Source organism: Taeniopygia guttata, chromosome 26, assembly GCF_048771995.1.
Source record: "Taeniopygia guttata chromosome 26, bTaeGut7.mat, whole genome shotgun sequence".
NCBI classification, from domain to species: domain Eukaryota; kingdom Metazoa; phylum Chordata; class Aves; order Passeriformes; family Estrildidae; genus Taeniopygia; species Taeniopygia guttata.
In genome coordinates, this window is record NC_133051.1 from 613,506 (window position 1) to 631,966 (window position 18,461).

An 18,461-nucleotide genomic window follows, 5' to 3' on the forward strand; every position below is an offset into this window, starting at 1 on the left:
AGTGGCTAATTGCTGCGGGAAGAGCAGTTTCCACTCTCACAGAGGTGTCGTCAGTGGGAGCGAGAGACCTGAGTCACGCTGAGGTAACAGCCCAGAACCTCTGCAGCCCAGCAGAGCCCTGCAGCCACCCTGGGCCATGGCCAGCCCTGCGTGGCCACCAGCCAGCCCTGCGTGGCCACCCTGGCGTGTCCTGGGGCCCTCCTCTGCACAGGGCTCCTGCACCACTCGGGGCTCCTCGCTGCTCCTCGTGCCCTGCCCGGGGCCCTCACATTTCTGGGGGAAACCATCAGAATCAACCCACTTGGAGATCCACGAGAGCCATTCCCAGGGCAGGAGGAGGCTCAGGGGGCCGTGGGGTCCCTGCAGGGGCACCCAGAGCTGCTGAGCAGATGATGCAAAGGACAGTGTCGGGTTCTGCCATCACATCACCCTTTTGGAGGCAGGTTTGTCACGGCTGTGGCTGGTGACAGCTTCACCAGGAGCGTGTGCTGCTGGCGTTTGTCACTGCTGTAACTGAGAGTCAACAGAGAATCAAGTCCTTTATGTCTCATCATTCATATTCTCTCAGCATTTGTTTCAAGCCACTTCCATATTTCCAGTGTTTTAGGATTGTGTAATGCTGCTTTTTTTAGCAGAGTTATTCTTGATTTGCTGTGGTGCAGGAGCAGTGCTGGCCTCTGTTACTCGTTAGGTAACTGCAGCTGCTGGACACAAACTGTGTGTTATGGATAAAGCTGTGGGACACGCTGGACTCACATCCTTTCACTTCCAGCCCAGGCTCTGGCCCCCGATGCTTTCTGAGGAGATTTTACTCCCGAGTCCTCCTCAGAATGCTGCGTGTCAAAGTGAAAGCAGCATTGGATTTGTATTTACATGGAGAGCTTTTCATGGTAACCCATCAGAAGTGAAAATTGCAGCTGCATTTAACTCCACTGGTGTGAGCTGCGTCTGCAGAGCAGCAGCCAGCACACACCACTGGGGTGAGCAGAGTGTGGGTGATTTTGAGGAAAAACCACTCAATTAGCAGGACCAAGAGTGGACACAGGACCCCTGGAGCTGGGGGATGAGGGCCCTTCCCCTTCCTGCTGTCTGCAATTAAAGCAGACTTAAACCTTCACCATTCAAAGCAATTACCTTTCTATATTTGTCTCCACACCAAATGTACCCTCCTGGCATGGCTCTTCCAGCAGCTGAAGTGGCACTCCCCCCTCCCTGAATTCCAGGCTCTGGAACCCCTCTGGAATCCTCTGGCAGAGTGAGGTGAAGGGAAGGCAAAAAGCAGAACCAGCACAGAGGATTCAGAGTGGTTTTCTCTCATTCTTCTTACTCTGGTTCTGGTCCAAAAGTTCTTGCTTAGGTGACACCAGCCCCCCCCAAACGATAAATGAAGTGGATTAAGAGATTAGCTCATCACAGAGAAAATTCCACCCTCCTAATCTCCTGCTGGGCCTGTAATCTGCAAGACTTCCCCATTTTACCTCTCTTCTATTTTAACCTGAACTCTTAATGCCTTGCAGGAGCCCACCGCCCCTCCGAGCCTCATTGGCTGGGGAGGGATTTGCTGGGTGCTTAAATGTCACCTTGCCCTCCAAAGAGGGTTTTGTGCTTTTGGGATTTCCCAGGAACAGAGTCTCGGGTGTCCATCAGCGCTGGGATCTGCACAGCCCCAGGCACTCGGGCTGCTCCCGATGCCCTGAGCCTGCCCTGCTGGGCTTTGAAGGCAGAACCGTGAGATTTTCCCCCTAAATTTCACAAAGCCTCCGTTTTTTGGCTGCAAAGGGACCAGCCCTTGGTGTGGAGATGGGGAACATGGACGGGAAAACCGTGGAGGAGCTGAGCACCACCGAGTGCCACCAGTGGTACAAGAAGTTCATGACGGAGTGTCCTTCTGGCCAGCTCACCCTCTACGAGTTCAAGCAGTTTTTTGGCTTGAAAAACCTGAGTCCGGCAGCGAACAAATACGTTGAGCAAATGTTTGAGACGTTTGACTTTAATAAGGTAAATATTGTCCTTCCACTCGGCCGTGCAGGGATGGGCCAGGCTCTGCTCTGGGATCCCGTGAGCCGGGGCTGGGTGGGTGTGAGACAAAAACTGCTCTGGGTGCTGCAGCCGGAGTCACTGCAGCCCCAAAAACTGCAGAATGGGTTCTGGAACGTGAAAAATGCCACAAAAACTCTTCACCTGCTGCCTGCTCCGCAAGGACACAGAGGCTCCCCCCAGAAATGACATTTTCCTTTTAAAACAGTGGGGTTGTATCTGGCAGTCTTTGATCCCTTTAAAATGAAGTGTCCTTTAATCCCGAACCACTGGATGTTGTGACAGGCGCTGTGAGGACAAGGGCTGCATTCACCCAGGGACAGGCGGTCCCAGCTCGGATGGGAATGTTTGTGCTTGAAACTGGACATGGATTGCACTGGGATTGGTTTTATTCCATGGGAAAAGCAGCTCGGGCTCCCTGGGCACAGACTTTGCAGCCCAGGCTGTGGCTGTGACAGACCCCAGAGGGGCAGTCCCAGAGCAGGGATTTGGGAATGCAGTCCTGCAGCAGGGATTTGGGAATGCAGTCCCAGAGCAGGGATTTGGGAATGCAGTCCTGCAGCAGGGATTTGGGAATGCAGTCCTGCAGCAGGAATTTGGGAATGCAGTCCTGCAGCAGGGATTTGGGAATGCAGTCCCAGAGCAGGGATTTGGGAATGCAGTCCTGCAGCAGGGATTTGGGAATGCAGTCCTGCAGCAGGAATTTGGGAATGCAGTCCTGCAGCAGGGATTTGGGAATGCAGTCCTGCAGCAGGGATTTGGGAATGCAGTCCTGCAGCAGGGATTTGGGAATGCAGTCCCAGAGCAGGGATTTGGGAATGCAGTCCTGCAGCAGGGATTTGGGAATGCAGTCCCAGAGCAGGGATTTGGGAATGCAGTCCCAGAGCAGGGATTTGGGAATGCAGTCCCAGAGCAGGGATTTGGGAATGCAGTCCCAGAGCAGGGATTTGGGAATGCAGTCCTGTAGCAGGGATTTGGGAATGCAGTCCCAGAGCAGGGATTTGGGAAGCAGATGGATGCTGTGTCTCCAGCAGGAAACTGCATCCTCCTCTACTTGCAAATGACCTTGAATTGCACCTGTGAGATGAGGAATCTATTTTATGGCAACCCAAAGGGCTTAGTGGCATTAATCCCATTGACAAAAATGCAAATTGGGCCCTAAATCCTTCAGGTGTTTGGTTTGTGCCTCGGCCTTTCCCCTGCTCAGTGCCCTGTTTGAATGCATGCCTGGAAAGGGAATTGCTGCCCAGGAAATCCTGCTGGGAACGGGGCTTAGAGGTTCTTTGTCCCTAATCTGGCTCCTGCAGCAGTGGGCTAAAGCAGATGATCTCCTGTGGCAGGCCCTGCTGCCTTTGCTGGCTGACAAAGCCTGGCTTAGGTCTGTGCTGGGAATCAGGGAATTGCTGAGGCTGGGAAGGGCCCAGGGTCACTGAGCCCGGCTCTGCCAGGCTCACCACGCACCCTGTGCCACATCCAGCGGGCACAGCAGAGCCACGGGACGCTCCGTGCTGGGCAGGAGGCATTTGAACAACCTCCTGGGAGCTGGGCGCATCAGCTCTGGGGGCGCTTTGGTGGCCTGGGAGCTCATGGCAGCAGCTTGGCAGTGGTGCCAAGTCCTGGGTCCGGCTGGACACCTCAAACACCGTGGCACGAGCTGGGGAGGGCAAACACCCATGAGCAAAGTCACAGATAAAAGTGTTTGTGCTCTAAACGTGGAGCAGGTACAGAAATGGGGCACAGAGGAACACCTTCCCAGCCCGAGACGTCAGCAGCGTGCCGGGGTCACTTCTGAATCCGCTCCTCTCCTGGAAATGAGAGCCCTGGCAGGAGAGAGGAGCTGTGGGTGTGTGCAGGCAGGATGGGGTGGGCGATTTATCAGTGCTCATCTGCACAAACCTCTCTGACCCCTGGATTCCGGCTGCTTTGGGCTGGTAATTAATGCCTGGAGTGTTAATTCCCTGAGCACAGGCCAGCTCTCAGTCCCCAGGCTGGATCCACCCACCCAGTCCTGCCTTCCCAACATCTATCGGTCCGAGGCTGGACTTGATGGTCTTGGAGGCCTTTCCCAGCCTTTATGGCTTTATAATTCTATCATTCCCCAGCATTTCTGCACAGATTCAGGTGGAACCTTGGCTTTCACCACTGCACTCCACGAGCCCCTGGTCTCAGGGTGGAGGGAGCAGATCTGGGGAACTTCAGACGCGACCAAGAGAATCCCTGAGTGCCTGACTCTGCTTTTTATCCCAGCTTACCTTCTAACCCTCTGCTTCTAGGATGGCTACATCGATTTCATGGAATACGTGGCAGCCCTGAGCCTGGTGCTGAAGGGGAAGGTGGACCAGAAGCTGAGGTGGTATTTCAAACTCTACGACGTGGATGGGAACGGCTGCATCGACCGGGCTGAGCTGCTGAACATCATCAAAGTGAGCGGGCCCAGCTCCCCACTGCTGCCACAGAGGGGTGCAGGGACACAGAGAGGCTGGAGCAGCTTCCAGCCCCGAATCCCACTGCCCCAGGCTGCTGCTGTCCCCTGCCCCAGCCTGCTGCTGTCCCCTGCCCCAGCCTCCTGCTGTCCCCTGCCCCAGGCTGCTGCTGTCCCCTGCCCCAGGCTGCTGCTGTCCCCTGCCCCAGCCTGCTGCTGTCCCCTGCCAGCGCTGCCAGCCGTGCCCTCCCACAGCCCCACAACCCTCACCCCTCTCCTCCCCTGGCAGCCTGCCTGGCCCTGTGCGCTGGAGCTGGGGCTGAGATAAGCACTTGAATTTAATCTAAGGGTTTCCAGAGGTGGATGGCTGCTGCCTTATCCCAGCGTGCCCACTAAGGCATTGATTGCCCTTTCAGGTGGTTTTAATCTCCAGCCTTTTAGACAGGACTAGTTCTTTTCGAAGCCTAACTGCCCGAAAACAAGTTGTAGCCCTGAAAAAGCCTTTGGCCTTTCATGCCTGGGCATTTGGGCACTTGTTCTGACGGGCACCCACCCCTGCAGAGCACTTGGGCACCCACCCCTGCAGAGCCCTCGGTCACGCCTGTGCCCCTCTCCCCTCCAGGCCATTCGCTCCATCAACCGCTGCAACGAGACCATGACGGCCGAGGAGTTCACAGACATGGTGTTCAACAAAATCGATATCAATGGAGATGGTGAGGCCCTTCCTCGGGCAGTGCCACTGCTCTGCCCTCCCTGCCCTGCGCCCAGGCTGCCAGAGCAGCTCCTGCTGCTGGATGTCCCAAATGGGACAGAGGGTGGCTCTGGTGGGGCTGAGCTCCCCATCCCCTGTAGGCTGCCCAGGGGACACTGCCCCAGCCCCTGCAGGGTGGGCACAATGCCCAGGGGACACTGCCCCAGCCCCTGCAGGGTGGGCACAATGCCCAGGGGACACTGCCCCAGCCCCTGCAGGGTGGGCACAATGCCCAGGGGACACTGCCCCAGCCCCTCCAGGGTGGGCACAATGCCCAGGGGACACTGCCCCAGCCCCTGCAGGGTGGGCACAATGCCCAGGGGACACTGCCCCAGCCCCTCCAGGTGGGTCTGTGCCGGGCTTTGGGGCACAGTGCCCAGGGGACACTGCCCAGCCCCTGCAGGTGGCTCTGTGCCGGGCTTTGGGGCACAGTGCCGGGGCTGAGACCCCGCTGCCAGGCCCTGTGCCATCCTGCAGGGTTTAACGGGGCTCTGGGATGTGCCCCCAGGTGAGCTGTCCCTGGAGGAGTTCATGGAGGGCGTGCAGAAGGACGAGATGCTGCTGGACATCCTGACCCGCAGCCTGGACCTGACCCACATCGTGCGGCTGATCCAGAACGACGGCAAGAACCCCCACGAGGGCGGGGAGGACGCCCAGGCTGCCCCATAGCTCCCGGGGCACTGCCCGCAGCCTCCCCTGGCACCGCCAGCTCCCCATGGCAGAGCTGCCTGGTCCCCTATGGCCGCGGGGCCCCTGGGTGCTGTGCTGGGCTCAGTGTGGGGACAGCCGGGCAGGGGGGCAGCACCAGCCTGGGCGGGCCAAGGACCCCCAAAATCCCCCCGAGGCCGTGGCTGACACCCCCGGCGGGGTCCAAGCAGGGGCTGCCCGTGCCTTGGCCCCGGTGAGAGGGGTCCTGGAAAAGCAGATCTAAACCTTCTCCTTCCTTCTGCATTTCCAGAGCTCAGCAGCTCTGGTCACTCCTTCCTTCACTCCTCGTTATTCGCTCAGCAGTGATTAGTGACAGTGTGATAAAACATTGATGAGCTAGAAAAAGGGGAGGGGTGAATGCAGGGGCTTTTCCTTCTTTGAAAGCATTAAAAACATTGAATGGTGCCTTTTTTTAACCTCCTCCTGGACTGTAAGGAAATGTTTCTCCCTGAAGCATCTGAAGGAAGGAAGGAAAGAAGGAAAGAAGGAAAGAACAAAAGAAGGAAAGAAGGAAAGAAGGAAAGAAGGAAGTCCTTCCAGATAAGAGAACCAGCAGTGCAGGAACCTGAGGGGAGCTGTGGACTGTTCGTGTTTCCCACCTGGCAAAGGAGCCCCAGGAGGTTTTGTCCCCCTTGGCTGTGTGGGTTCTGGAGGGGGCAGCTGCTACAGAGGGTGAGGCTCAGCTCAGAGCGCCCATGGTACCCGAGGGTCCCTGCCAGGCCCAGCGCCCGGGTGGGATTGGGGCAGTGCCCGGGAGGGCAGCCCAGGCAGCCCCCTGGCACAGGGGGCAGGGGCAGCCTCACCCCTGGGACTCTCCCAGGCCTGCTGGGGCAGCACAGGACACCAGGAGGGGTTTCTTGCCAGGCTGAGAGTTTTGTTATGCAGCACTGGGTGTTTGCAATCCATAAGCAGCTTCCTGACCATTTCTCCTGTGCGTCTTTTTCACCAGACGGAGTTTTACCTGGAAGCTTTTGTACTTCCAGTCCTTTATTAGGTGAGCTAATAAAGATGTTTTACAATATTATTTCAGGGCACGCTTCTTCTCTCACAATCAGCCCTTCTGTTTCCGGCAGGGCAGATTGAGTGGCTCTCACAGGTACAGAAACAGAAACAGCTCTGGGGCTGTTCTCGGGCTCACAAACCACAGGAGCCCGTGATGGCCAACTTGGCACTGCCAGGGGGAGCAGCTGCACCCCTCATCAGAGGTGGGCTGAGCTCTTTACTCACAGTGTGACTCTCGTCTTGCAGCAGAACCAACTCCCCAGAGACGAGCAGCACCAAGCTCAGAGCCCTTTGGCTCTGCAGCAGCACAGGAGGGAGCTGAGCTCAGCCTGGGCTCTCTGCGCTCCCTCCCTGGGCACAGACACCCCCACCCTGCCCGAGCTGCCCTCTGCACCCAAGGGCAGCCAGGAGCAGCTCTGACCAGTCAGATCTCTGGTTATAAAGCCAAAGTTGTTCTGAAAGGGCTGTCCCCGACCCACCACTGTCCCTATCCCTGTTCCAACCCTATCCCCATCCCATCCCATGGATCCCATCCCATCCCATCCCATCCCATCCCATCCCATCCCATCCCATCCCATCCCATCCCATCCCATCCCATCCCATCCCATCCCATCCCATCCCATTCCATTCCATTCCCGGTTTTTGGGCCCCCCCGCCGCTCCCGCCGTGTCCGCCCGTCCCGCAGCGCCCCCTGCCGGCCCCGCCGGGAGCAGCGGAACGCGCCGGGATCGCCCCGGGACCCCAAACCCCAAAGAATCCCCCAAAACAGCCCCGGGACCCCAAACCCCAGAGCATCCCCCAAAACAGCCCCGGGACCCCAAACCCCAGAGCATCCCCCAAAACAGCCCCGGGACTCCAAACCCCAGAGAATCCCCCAAAACAGCCCCGGGACCCCAAACCCCAGAGAATCCCCCAAAACAGCCCCGGGTCCCAGAATCAGGCAGGATCTTTAAGGGTGATGCACTTGAGACACTCTCCGGGCTCCTGAGGCGCACTTAAGTTTGAAGAAAGGGAAGAAGAGAAAGGGAAGAAGGAAGGAAAGGAAAAGGAAGGAAAGAAAGAAAAGAAAGGAAGGAACGGCAGGCAGGAAGGCAGGAAGGAAAGAGAGGGAGGAAAAGAAGGAAAGGCAGGAAAGAAAGGAAAGGAATTTTGCCATGGCACAGCAGAGCAGAGGCGCTGTAAGAAAAGCACAGGCAGCGCCTGCAGTGAGCAGCTCGGGGCTGAGGAGGTCACTCTGGCTTTCCACAGGACATTGGCCAGGGGAACCTCCCACAGGTGCTTCGGGAATGTCCCGGACACACACCCCGGAGAGCCGCCCCTTCCCAAACCTCAGCTGAGCTCAGAGCTGCCCGCAGGACCCTCGCCCTTCCCCAGCTGCCGTCCCTGCTGCTCAGGGATGCATCTCCCGGAGATTTCAGGATGTGATGCTCCTTGGCTGCTGCTCCCTGTCCCTTCCAGCAGCAGCCCCAGCTCAGCTTCCCAACCTGATTTCTGCGCCTTCGCTCCCACGCAGCGCGGGCAGCGGGCACGGAGCAGATGGCAGCCCAGAAAAGTCAAGTGGCATTTGCCTTTTCCGAGGCATCCTGCCTCCCAGTTTAGAGCAGAAGGAAATCCGATCAGCCAAATCCAATTGGAGCTGGGCCCTAAGTCTGGCAAACGGATTATGCAAAGGCCTGACATCAACAGCCTGCTGCGAACGGGCGGGGCAGAGATCAGGGCTTTTGTAGCCCGGCCTTTAAAATAGCCAAAGCACCCTGCCAGTTCTTCACCAGAGATTACACAGTTGGTACGAGGAGCGACTTTCCATGGTTCTGCCAGCCCTGGCACAAACACAGCCCTGCCCTGCATCCCACAGGACCTGGAAGGACCCAGCTCCTGTCCCGTTCAGGTCCTGGCAGGGTTATACTGCGGGCACCTGATGCAGCTTCAGTTCCAGTTCCATTGAGAAACACTGGTTTGTTTTTTTTTAATTATCCCCTGACGGATTTTGCTGTCATCACAGGGAAGTTAAACAGAAGAGGCTCCGTCCCTACTCTGTCTCTGCAACAGCATCGTCACCTCCGCCTTATCTCTGTCAGCTGCTCACCAGCTCCTCCCCTAAATTCAATATATCGCACTCACAGGCTACAGTTTCAGTCAGGTGCTTACACAGCTCTTCACCTAATTAACAAACAGATTCAGGGAAATAAGGGGTTTTAATAAATATTTCTTTATTCAAGTCGTGTTTTACAAAACTTCTACAGACATCTGTCCAAGTTCTCACCAGGGGAGGGCTGCTGGCCTGGGGCAGCCCCTGCAGAGCCTGGGCTGGCCAGCTGAGCACAATTGGAGAGTTTGAAGCATTTCAGTGAACCAGCAAAATGCAATTCTATGAACTAAAGAGCCTCTCTAAACCCGTGCGAGGAGCAGGGTGTGTTACCTTGGTTGAGATGCTGAAATGTGAGGAATTCTCAGAGATTTGTATCCTCCAATGAAAACATTTTTTCACAAGCTGGAAAATCAATAAAAGTGAATGTTTTCACCCAGGCTCTCAAGTCAGAAGTCAGATTTTTCTTTGAGATCCTGCGCTGATAAACTATTGACCAGAGAGAGCTTTGAGCAGCTGCCTCGGAGCAGCAGAAAGCACAAATCCAACCAGCACACCCCAAACTGCTCAGAGCTCACAGAGAACTCACACAAAGGCTCTTTCCAAGTGGGAATGTGCACCATGGGAACCCCAGCAATGATTGTGCCTAATCCTGAGCACTTCCCCATGGAATTTCAACACTGGGTAAACTGACAAGACCACAAACCAGCAAACTAATCAGGTAATGACAGCTACTACAGTCCTAATTAAAGGCCACAAAAGAGGGGTTGTAAATCTTTTCATTGGTATGACCTGGCCTACTGATCCCATAGGAAAATTAAAATGGAACAGACAAGCTCATGTTGTTTTCCTGGGGGGTTTTCTTCTTTTGAATGAACCAGTAAATCCAATAAAGGTGAACCAAAATACTGATTCAGCCCAAATTCTTTCCCCACATAGGTCTATGTAGAAGCACGGGTTAGAACAGCAGAGCTCAGCCTGCAACTTGTGTAAATTCTGAATCTGCAGTCTGGGGCTAAATTAAGTCCAGTGTAAAACCACTGTACTGGAATTTTTGTCACTTTTTCCACTTTTCAAGGCCGGTTTGGACAGGGCTTGGAGCAATCTGATGTGGCATCACTGCCCAGGGCAGGGGGCTTGGAAATCCAGGAGTTTTGAGGTTCCTCCCAACCCAAACCATCCATGATTTCTGATTCTGTGGTCCTGCCGGTGGAGCAGCACAAATCCTCTCATTGCAGAGGCACTGCCAAGCAAAACTCTGCTCTTCCTCATCTCTGCTGCCACACTGAGCCTTTCCCAGTGCAGGGACAACCCCGGAGCTCCCTGGGCTCACCCACTCCTCCAGGGCAGGAAAAGCAGATTCCAAAGATCAGGGGCTGGTCTCAGCTGGGCCGTTCTGGGCTCTGAGAGGGGCTGGGAAATGTCAGCGTTTGGACTCAGCATCCCTCAGCCCCTCAGGCTCTGGGCAGGCAGCAGGAGCAGCCTCTGGTCCCCGGGAGGGGGAGGAAGGAGCTGCTGCTGCTCCTGCCCAGCCCTGGCCTTGTTTCCCTGGGCTCTGTGTGCTGGGGGGTCTGTGCTGGCCTGCAGGGATCTGACCGGGCAGCAGTGAATGCCCCGGGACACACACAGAGAGCCCTGAGCATCCAGGGGCTGCTGTGCTGGTGTGGGGCTGGGAGAGCAGCAGGGAGCCCTGCCAGCCCCAAAAAACCTGCACTGGGGACAGCACTGCTGGCTCCGGGGCTGGGGACAGCTGGGGACAGCACTGCTGGCTCTATCCTCCCCAAACCTGCACTGGGGACAGCACTGCTGGCTCTATCCTCCCCAAACCTGCACTGGGGACAGCACTGCTGGCTCTGTCCCTCCCCAAACCTGCACTGGGGACAGCACTGCTGGTTCCATCCTCCCCAAACCTGCCCTGGGGACAGCACTGCTGGCTCTGGGGCTGGGGACAGCTGGGGACAGCACTGCTGGCTCTGTCCCTCACTGCCACCAGCCCCAAACCTGCACTGGGGACAGCACTGCTGGCTCTGGGGCTGGGGACAGCACTGCTGGCTCCATCCTCCCCAAACCTGCGCTGGGGACAGCACTGCTGGCTCTGGGGCTGGGGACAGCACTGCTGGCTCCATCCTCCCCAGACCTGCACTGGGGACAGCACTGCTGGCTCCGGGGCTGGGGACAGCTGGGGACAGCACTGCTGGCTCTGTCCCTCACTGCCACCAGCCCCAATCCTGCTCAGCATCTGCCGCACGAAGTTTGTTCCTTGGGGTGTAACCAAAAAGCAAATCTGGCAAACACAGAATCGTGCACACAACAAGACTTATTCCCGGGTCAGAAACAGTCCCTGGGTGCCAGCAGAGCTCAGCACGCGCGTTTTACATCAGAGATGACTCCTTAAACCACTCCGGTTTTCATCTGGATGCTGAGATCGAATTAAAAGGGGAGTCAAGTCGCTACCAGGTAGAGGAGGGGCCGCACTTGGGACTCAGCATCACCATTTCAGCTGTGTCCGAGCCGAATTCTCTCAGAACAAAGCGCTCTTTCTCCTCTGCTCAGTGATCCATCCCCCGGGGTTCACATCCATTTGCAACATCTTCATCACCCACTTGTCCTTCCTGGCTCCATCAATGAATTCGTCAAGAGACAGCTGCCCTGTGGGTGAGATGGGGCACAGATGGGCACCGAGGGAGATAAGGGAGGAGGAGGAGGCAGGATTCCACCCAGGCTCAGATAAAACGCTAATCAGACCATCTTAGGGCTGCCCACACCTCTGGGGCCAGGCAGCTGCAAGACAGGCCAGGGGCTGTGAGCCAGGGGCTGTGAGCCAGGGGCTGTGAGCCAGGGGTGCCCACCCCAGGGGTGCCCACCCCAGGGGGACACTCTGGACGCTGCAGGGGCTCCCCAGGCCCCTCCAGGACCTGTGCCAGGCAGGTCCTGCAGGTCCCAGTCTGCTGGAGCAGTGCCTTCACCAGCTCTGCGCTGGCACTGGGACCTGCCCCTGGCTGCTGGGGCTGTCAGAGGGACACCAAAACTGCCCCAGCAGTGACTGCTCTGTGTTTTACTTCAGAATAACAACGGGAAAGATTTCTCCCTGCTCCACCAAGAGCCTGCTGGCCCTGTGGAGCAGAGCAGAACCCAGCCCAGCTGTCCTTTGGGGCAGGAATGAGCCTGTGCCCCCGACTCACCGTCCCCGTTCTCATCCACCAGCTGGAATATCCTGTCCACCACCTCCTCGGGGGTCAGCAGCGGGGTCCTGTCCTCCACCTCCGACCAGCACACCTTCTTCAGCCTGTAGATAGACTGGAGGGGCTCTCGGATTAGGGCAAGGAGCTCTGCTGTCATCCCATCCCTGTCAAGGTCTTTTCCAAAGGCTTTAACCTTTCTGGGAAGTTCTGCCCCGGAGCAGCCTCAGCTCTGGGATGGCAGCTCTGGCCTCACCCTGCCCTGGCTGCACATTAATTATCCCATTGCTCTGTAAAGCTGCTGCCCTCCCGCTCTCCTCAGGGCTCTCTGCAAAGGACAAAGGCAGAGTTTCAGTGGGATTTTTTGGCATCCAGAGGCAGCACAGCTGGCTGCCCCAGCCCTCTCTGGGGAAGCCGTGCCCAGCCTGTCTCAGCTCATATCCTGACCCACAGCCCCTGCTCCCCTCTGCACAGAAAGGGGCCAGGCTTTACCCGCTCCTGCCCTGGCACCAGCTGCCCGTGGCTACCTTTGGAGCTTAGGGTGAAGGCTTTTGTCCAAAGTCTGCCCAGAGAGGGGATTAGCAGTGGCCTCACAGTTCTGGGCACTTGTGGCTGACCTCAAACCTGTGATGGAGGTGGCCCAGACAGGCTGGCCTGATTCCACACCTGCAGCAGCAGGGCACTGCTGCTCACCCTCCCAGCCCTGCTGCCCACGGGGCAGCTCCTGGCACTGCCCTCCCTGAGAGGCTCCCAGGGGATGGGCAGCACTCTGCTCAGCATCCTTGGAGCCTGCTGATCACAGCCCCACACACCCCATGGCACTGCCACAGAGAGAGGGGCATTGCTCACAGAAGGGCTTGGGCAATGCCCGCTTACCTCGACGATTTCCAGCAGCTCGGGTTTATCTATGCAGCCGTTCCCATCCTTGTCGTACACCTTGAACGTCCACCTCAGCTTGTGCTCCAGCTTTCCCCGCAAAACCAGATTCAAGGCAGCCACATATTCCAGAAAATCAATGGTGTTATCCTGTGGCAACAGAGGAGCAGCAGCAGGAAGGACTTGACAGGGACGGGATGACAGCAGAGCTCACTGCTTTTCATCTCACAGTCCTTGCCCTAATCTGTGAGCCCTCTCCAGTCTATCTACACTTGGCTGGGTAGAAAGTGGGTGGAAAAGTTCTTTAGAGCTTCCAGAAAAGCTGGGTTGGGACTGCCAGAAGGACAGGGCAGGGGCAGGGGGTGTTTGGCACTTGGAGGGAGGTGTGGGGCAGCTCAGGACCAGCAGCAGGCACAGCCTCTCCCTGTGCAGCCAGGCTGGGCTCCTGCCCCTAAAAACAGAGTCTGTCCTGTTAAAAACTCCTGTAAATGAGGAATGGGACTTCATCTTTTATGCACAGTTTGCTCTGCTACCTTTTCCCCACAGCTTTCACAAGGGAATTTGGGACCTGAACCTTTCATTTTTTGCAGGAATTTGGTTTTTCACAACTTGGAATTCTGCAACAAGCCTGACCTGCCAACATCTTCCACGGCCTTTTTAAATCCTTCCCACAAACTGACTTTTGCTGCCACTTCAATGAGATTTTGACCCTGTTTTCAAAGGGAGCTTAAGGGAGATGAGTTGATCAGAGATGAACAAGCTGAGCCCCCTTTTCCTGTATTGATACAAGGAAAAAACATCCCCAGAGCAGCTGGAATAGGATCAGGAGCTCCAGGAAAAGGATAACTGAGGCATTTGGCAAGTGCTGCTCAGCCAGGGCAGCCGAGAGCGCAGAGCATCCCGGGCTGCAGTGCAGCAGTGCAGGGATGCACAACTGGGGCTGCACCACAGAACTCACCTTTCCCCGGTGCCTCATGGCAAATACAGCAAAGGGAATCAAACCCAGAATGTCTGAATTGTCCAGCATTCCTCTGCTTTTGGAAAGCAAAGCTAAAATTGGTATTTTATTACAAACCACCTGCTCGTACCTGATACTGACGCTTCTCCAACACAGAACAAGCCTGAGTAGGATTTTCCTGCACAGGAATTTCCCCTCTACCTCAACAGAGAAAAAAATTTTTGCCATGTGGGAGCCTTGGCTGTTTGAGGGTTTCAAAGTGTGACTGCCTAAGTTTCAACTTTTTAATCCACCCTTAGTCCCTTAAGGGGACGTTCTGACCTTAATTTAGGTGGAGATTTGAGGAGATAAATCCAGGCCAGCCTGTGCTCTTCTCCTGCCCTCGCTGGTCCCTTGTTACGTATATAACAATATAAATAAATGACTGTAAAACCTCAGCACTTACCCCGTTCTTGTCAAAAGCCCTGAACATGTTCTCCACATACTCTGCTGCCTCCTGGTTGTCCTGGACCCCGAAGAACCTCTTGAACTCGTGCATGAAGAGGGTCCCACTGGGACATTCCACCACAAATTTCTTATACCATTCCTGCAGCTCTGCAACATCAATCTCTCCTTGCTCCCCTTCAGCATTGGTGAACTGCTGTCCCATTTTCCTCCAGAAAGCAGGATTAAAAACAGAGGGAAAAGAAGAAAAACCCTGCCAAAGTCCTTTGCTGTTTTCCTTCTTGCTGTCTCCTGCCTTTCTCTGATGTCAGTGCTGTGCCTTGCTCTGTCACCTTCCCTTTCTTGTGCTTTATTTTCTGTTCCTGCTCCCCTGCCCAGCTCCTGCAGCTCCGTGTGCTCCCAGGAGATCTCGGAGTGGCTCCTCTGCCCCGAGCACTGAGCACTGGGCAGGGATAAAAATAACTAAAGATCATTAGGAGATTCCCACCCATGAGCCCCAGAGACCTTCAGATGTTCCGAGCTGTGCCCTATTTAGAAGCAAACTCCAGGGGCTCAGGGTCTTTCTACACATTAATTCCTCCCTGTCAAAGAATTTGGGAGCGGAGGTTCCCTGCACACACAACACACAGCCCCATTCTCTGTCCTGTAGGGTTTTCTAGGGGGAAAAAAGGGATTATGGGGGAAGGAAGATGAATCTTTGCAATGCTGGCTTGTATTCCCTGCCTGTGGGGGCTGCTCAGTGCCTCAGTGAGATGGGGCATAGGAAAAACAGCAGCTACAGAGAGGGAATCCTGAGAAAACAAACACTTCCACAGGAAAAGCTGCTGATGGATTAAATTAATTCAATGCCTCCGTAGGCTGTGACACAATTAGTGAAGGCACCTAATGCACACATATTCCTCTTATTGCCACATCTCCTTCTTAAAGCTTTCAGCTAAGGACAGCAGGGATTGTTTATTTCTGTATTTTTAGAGCATATTCTCCTTATTCCCTTCCCCTCTTTGTGTCCATGGAAATCCTCCTGCTCACCCCTTCCCCCCATTCACATTTGGCTTTGATGACAGACACAAAGTGCAGCTCTTCCCTGGGCTGGCTGCTCCTGTCCAGCACACACAGAGCCCTCTCCTCCTCCTCAGCAGCTTTTCTGCACACAGCAATTGTTCTGAGCCCAGCCACTATCTGTGTCAGAGGAAAGAATGACCTGAGCTATAAATGTGCCCAAGCCAGCCCAATATCTTCATTAAGAGGATTGGAGCAGCATTAATAGGAAACCATAGATTCCCTTAGCCTAAATGCCAAGGCCCAGGTGGATTTAAGCTGCTCGTTTTTTGGAACTTTTTTGGTGTTGGTTAGGTAAGAAGAGCCTCTCTCACGGAAGAATACTGGTTAAGAACCTGGCTGCAATTTGAATTTGATACTGCAGAACAGTAGAGCAATTCATGCTGCACTGTCAGAGTGGGATTTGGTCTGAATCCACTCACACCTGCAAGTGACCCGGCAGTGGTACTGTGTATATATATACATATATTTGTTTATATTTATTTATTTGTTTATATTTATATATACACACAGAGATTTGCAGGAGTATAACACAGCCTTACACCTTTACATGTAAGGATATCCAGGCAAGGTTTGGTTTCACTTAAAAGAAGAGCAAAGAGAGGACAGAGACAACACAGCAGCAGCCTGGAGATGGATGGGAAGGGCCAGAGAAATTGCCAGAAAATGTAAGACTGTTCTATTTCAGTTAAAGCATTTTTATCTAATGATAGTCTTATCTATCCTTGTGCCTAGAAGAATGCAAGACAATAATGAACTCAACCCTTCCTTTTGGGAGTGCTTCAGCCCCTGACTCGTCCACAGCAGAGCAGCTGAAAAACAGCAATAAATCCATCTCCCCATTTTCCTCCTCTAGAGCTACTGGAAAGAAGTATGTGGTAGCCACAGTCATGTTTATAAATGATTTTATATCATTTTGGAATTATCCTGGCTGGTGAGGCCAGGAGTTGTCCCTGGGTCACAAAGAGCCCCCGGCACAGAGGGGCTGCCAGGACGGGGTGGGAAGGATTCATTCCTTTTTCCTGCAGCACAGATGGGCAGTTTGGGGTGTGCTGGGTGAAGCCTCTCCACCATTTTGTGCTGCTCCCCTGCACGGAGCTGCCTGCTGGAATGTGAGTGCTCAGAGCACGCAGCAAGACTCCACATGCCCAGGACATTGTCTTGGCTCATTGCATAATTTTGTTTTGCCTTATGGGAACTTGGTGATCTGTTCCCAGGAGAGAAAATGGTTCCTTTTTGTTTTGATGACTGCAATCTTCTCCAGCTGGGAACAAAGGGCTGCAAGAGACCTGGAGTACAAAGCCCAGCTGCTGCTGTTCAGGCATCATGACATACAATTGTGTTGATAAAACAGTGATATTAATTTGGCACTGAAATAAAGTAAATCCCATAGCTCCTGGTATGAATATTCCTCTGCACATCCTCTGTGTGCTCTGCAGACTGCACTGAAAGAGCTGCTGTCTCTCAGCCAGCAGGATGTCACTTCATAAGTTTATCAGCCAAAAGATCTCCATTTGATTTAAAAAAAATGCAGGTAGAGGTAAATATGGGCAGAGAGAAGTAAAAATAAAAAGACTAATTTCTAGAAAACAGCGCAGTGCAGAGGCTGGTGCTGTTTGTCTGCCCGAAGGAGCAGGATCAGCGCTCTGTGCTGTGCCAGAGGAACATTTGGGATGATCAGTTCCAGCCAGGTAACATCTGACTGCCCCTCCTGCCTCATGACTTATCCTGCATTATCACCCCTGCAGCTCCAGAGCTGCCGAGTTTCCCAGCCAAGAGCATGGAAAAAGGCAGCTTATTTCCCGTCAGCTGCCTACCCCAACGTGCTGCCACACGCTTCAGCAAGGGCTGGTAGAAACTCAAGAGGGAAAAAAAACACCAAACCCTGCAGAGGGCTGGGAAGACTCATTTGTTTGGCATCTGTGTCGGTGCTTGGAAGGCAGCAGAGGCTGTGGCAGAGGCAGCAGGGCGCTGGCAGGCACAGCTGGCACAGAGGGGCTGTGGGGCACTGCGGGCAGGACCAGACCCTTCTCCCGGGCTGGAGCTCCAAGCTGGCGCAGTCCTCACCCAGCTGCTTTCCACATTGCTCCATTTCTTCAAATCCCCCAGCCCTGACCTGCCCCAGGAGCCCTCCTGTGGCTTGGGCACCTGAGGAAGGGCAGAACCCTGCCCAGGCACTGCCAGCCCTGCCCAGGCACTGCCAGCCCAGGCAGCAGGAGCGTGAGCAGCAGCACTGCTGTCCCCTTCCGAGCTCCCTGCAGCCAGAGCATCCTGCACTGCTTGTGTCCCAGCTACAGAGCTGTGGGTAGCAGGAATGCAGGGATGTGCTGGCCCGTCTGAGGAGAGATCAAAGATCCCTCAGAGCTTGGCCTGGAGTTCAGCCCAGTGCCTCCCTGTGTCTCTTCCTGGTTGCTCCCAAAATTGTCCTACCCCTGCGTGCTTTATACAGCAGGAATAACAAGGGTGGTTTACCCCAGGAGCAGCTGTGCCTTGATTTACACGTCAGGAGTGCTCAGGTACCACTACCGAAACCCATCTCACCCAGCACAGACAGCGCTGAGCTCAGAGTGTCACTCCTTGGCTTCTGCTCACTGCCAGAAAGATTCTCTTAGCAGCAGACAAACTTCTGCATGTTTCCTCTGAGTGGAATTCCATGCTGGATGAAGCCTGAAATATTTAATCTGCACTTGGTATCCAGCAAGGCAAAGTTCCCCAGAAAAGCAGTGAATTGTTTAGTCTCTGTGTGAATATCTCCAAGATTTTGTCTAGTTCCAACCTTTTGGCTTGGGACTGAGCTGTGGGTGTAAGTCAGCCTTCCCAAAGTCTGGGTTCAGTGTTTTCCACAGTGTTCATGGGGAGAAGGAGAAGGGAAATTCCCATTTTTTTTTCTGGTTCATTGAAACTGAAAGGTGAAGTATTGTATGATCCTTGAAACCAAG

General features: G+C 54.8%; 2 protein-coding genes across 2 annotated transcripts; one reads left to right on the plus strand and one right to left on the minus strand.

The window, feature by feature from the left end:
* The first annotated feature begins 1,243 nt into the window (after nucleotides 1-1,243).
* On the plus strand, nucleotides 1,244-6,942 carry GUCA1A (guanylate cyclase activator 1A). The gene is made up of 4 exons (XM_030261459.4): nucleotides 1,244-1,998; nucleotides 4,311-4,460; nucleotides 5,082-5,172; nucleotides 5,719-6,942. Exons 1-4 carry the CDS (start codon nucleotides 1,801-1,803, stop codon nucleotides 5,877-5,879), a joined length of 600 nt encoding a protein of 199 aa, XP_030117319.1. The 5' UTR covers nucleotides 1,244-1,800; the 3' UTR covers nucleotides 5,880-6,942.
* A 2,171-nt stretch (nucleotides 6,943-9,113) lies between these two features.
* Nucleotides 9,114-14,876, minus strand: GUCA1B (guanylate cyclase activator 1B). The gene is made up of 4 exons (XM_030261444.4): nucleotides 14,465-14,876; nucleotides 13,062-13,211; nucleotides 12,189-12,303; nucleotides 9,114-11,655 (listed from the first exon to the last, which is right to left on the minus strand). The coding sequence occupies exons 1-4, from the start codon at nucleotides 14,666-14,668 to the stop codon at nucleotides 11,528-11,530; spliced, it is 597 nt and encodes a 198-aa protein (XP_030117304.1). The 5' UTR covers nucleotides 14,669-14,876; the 3' UTR covers nucleotides 9,114-11,527.
* Between the last annotated feature and the right edge of the window lie 3,585 nt (nucleotides 14,877-18,461).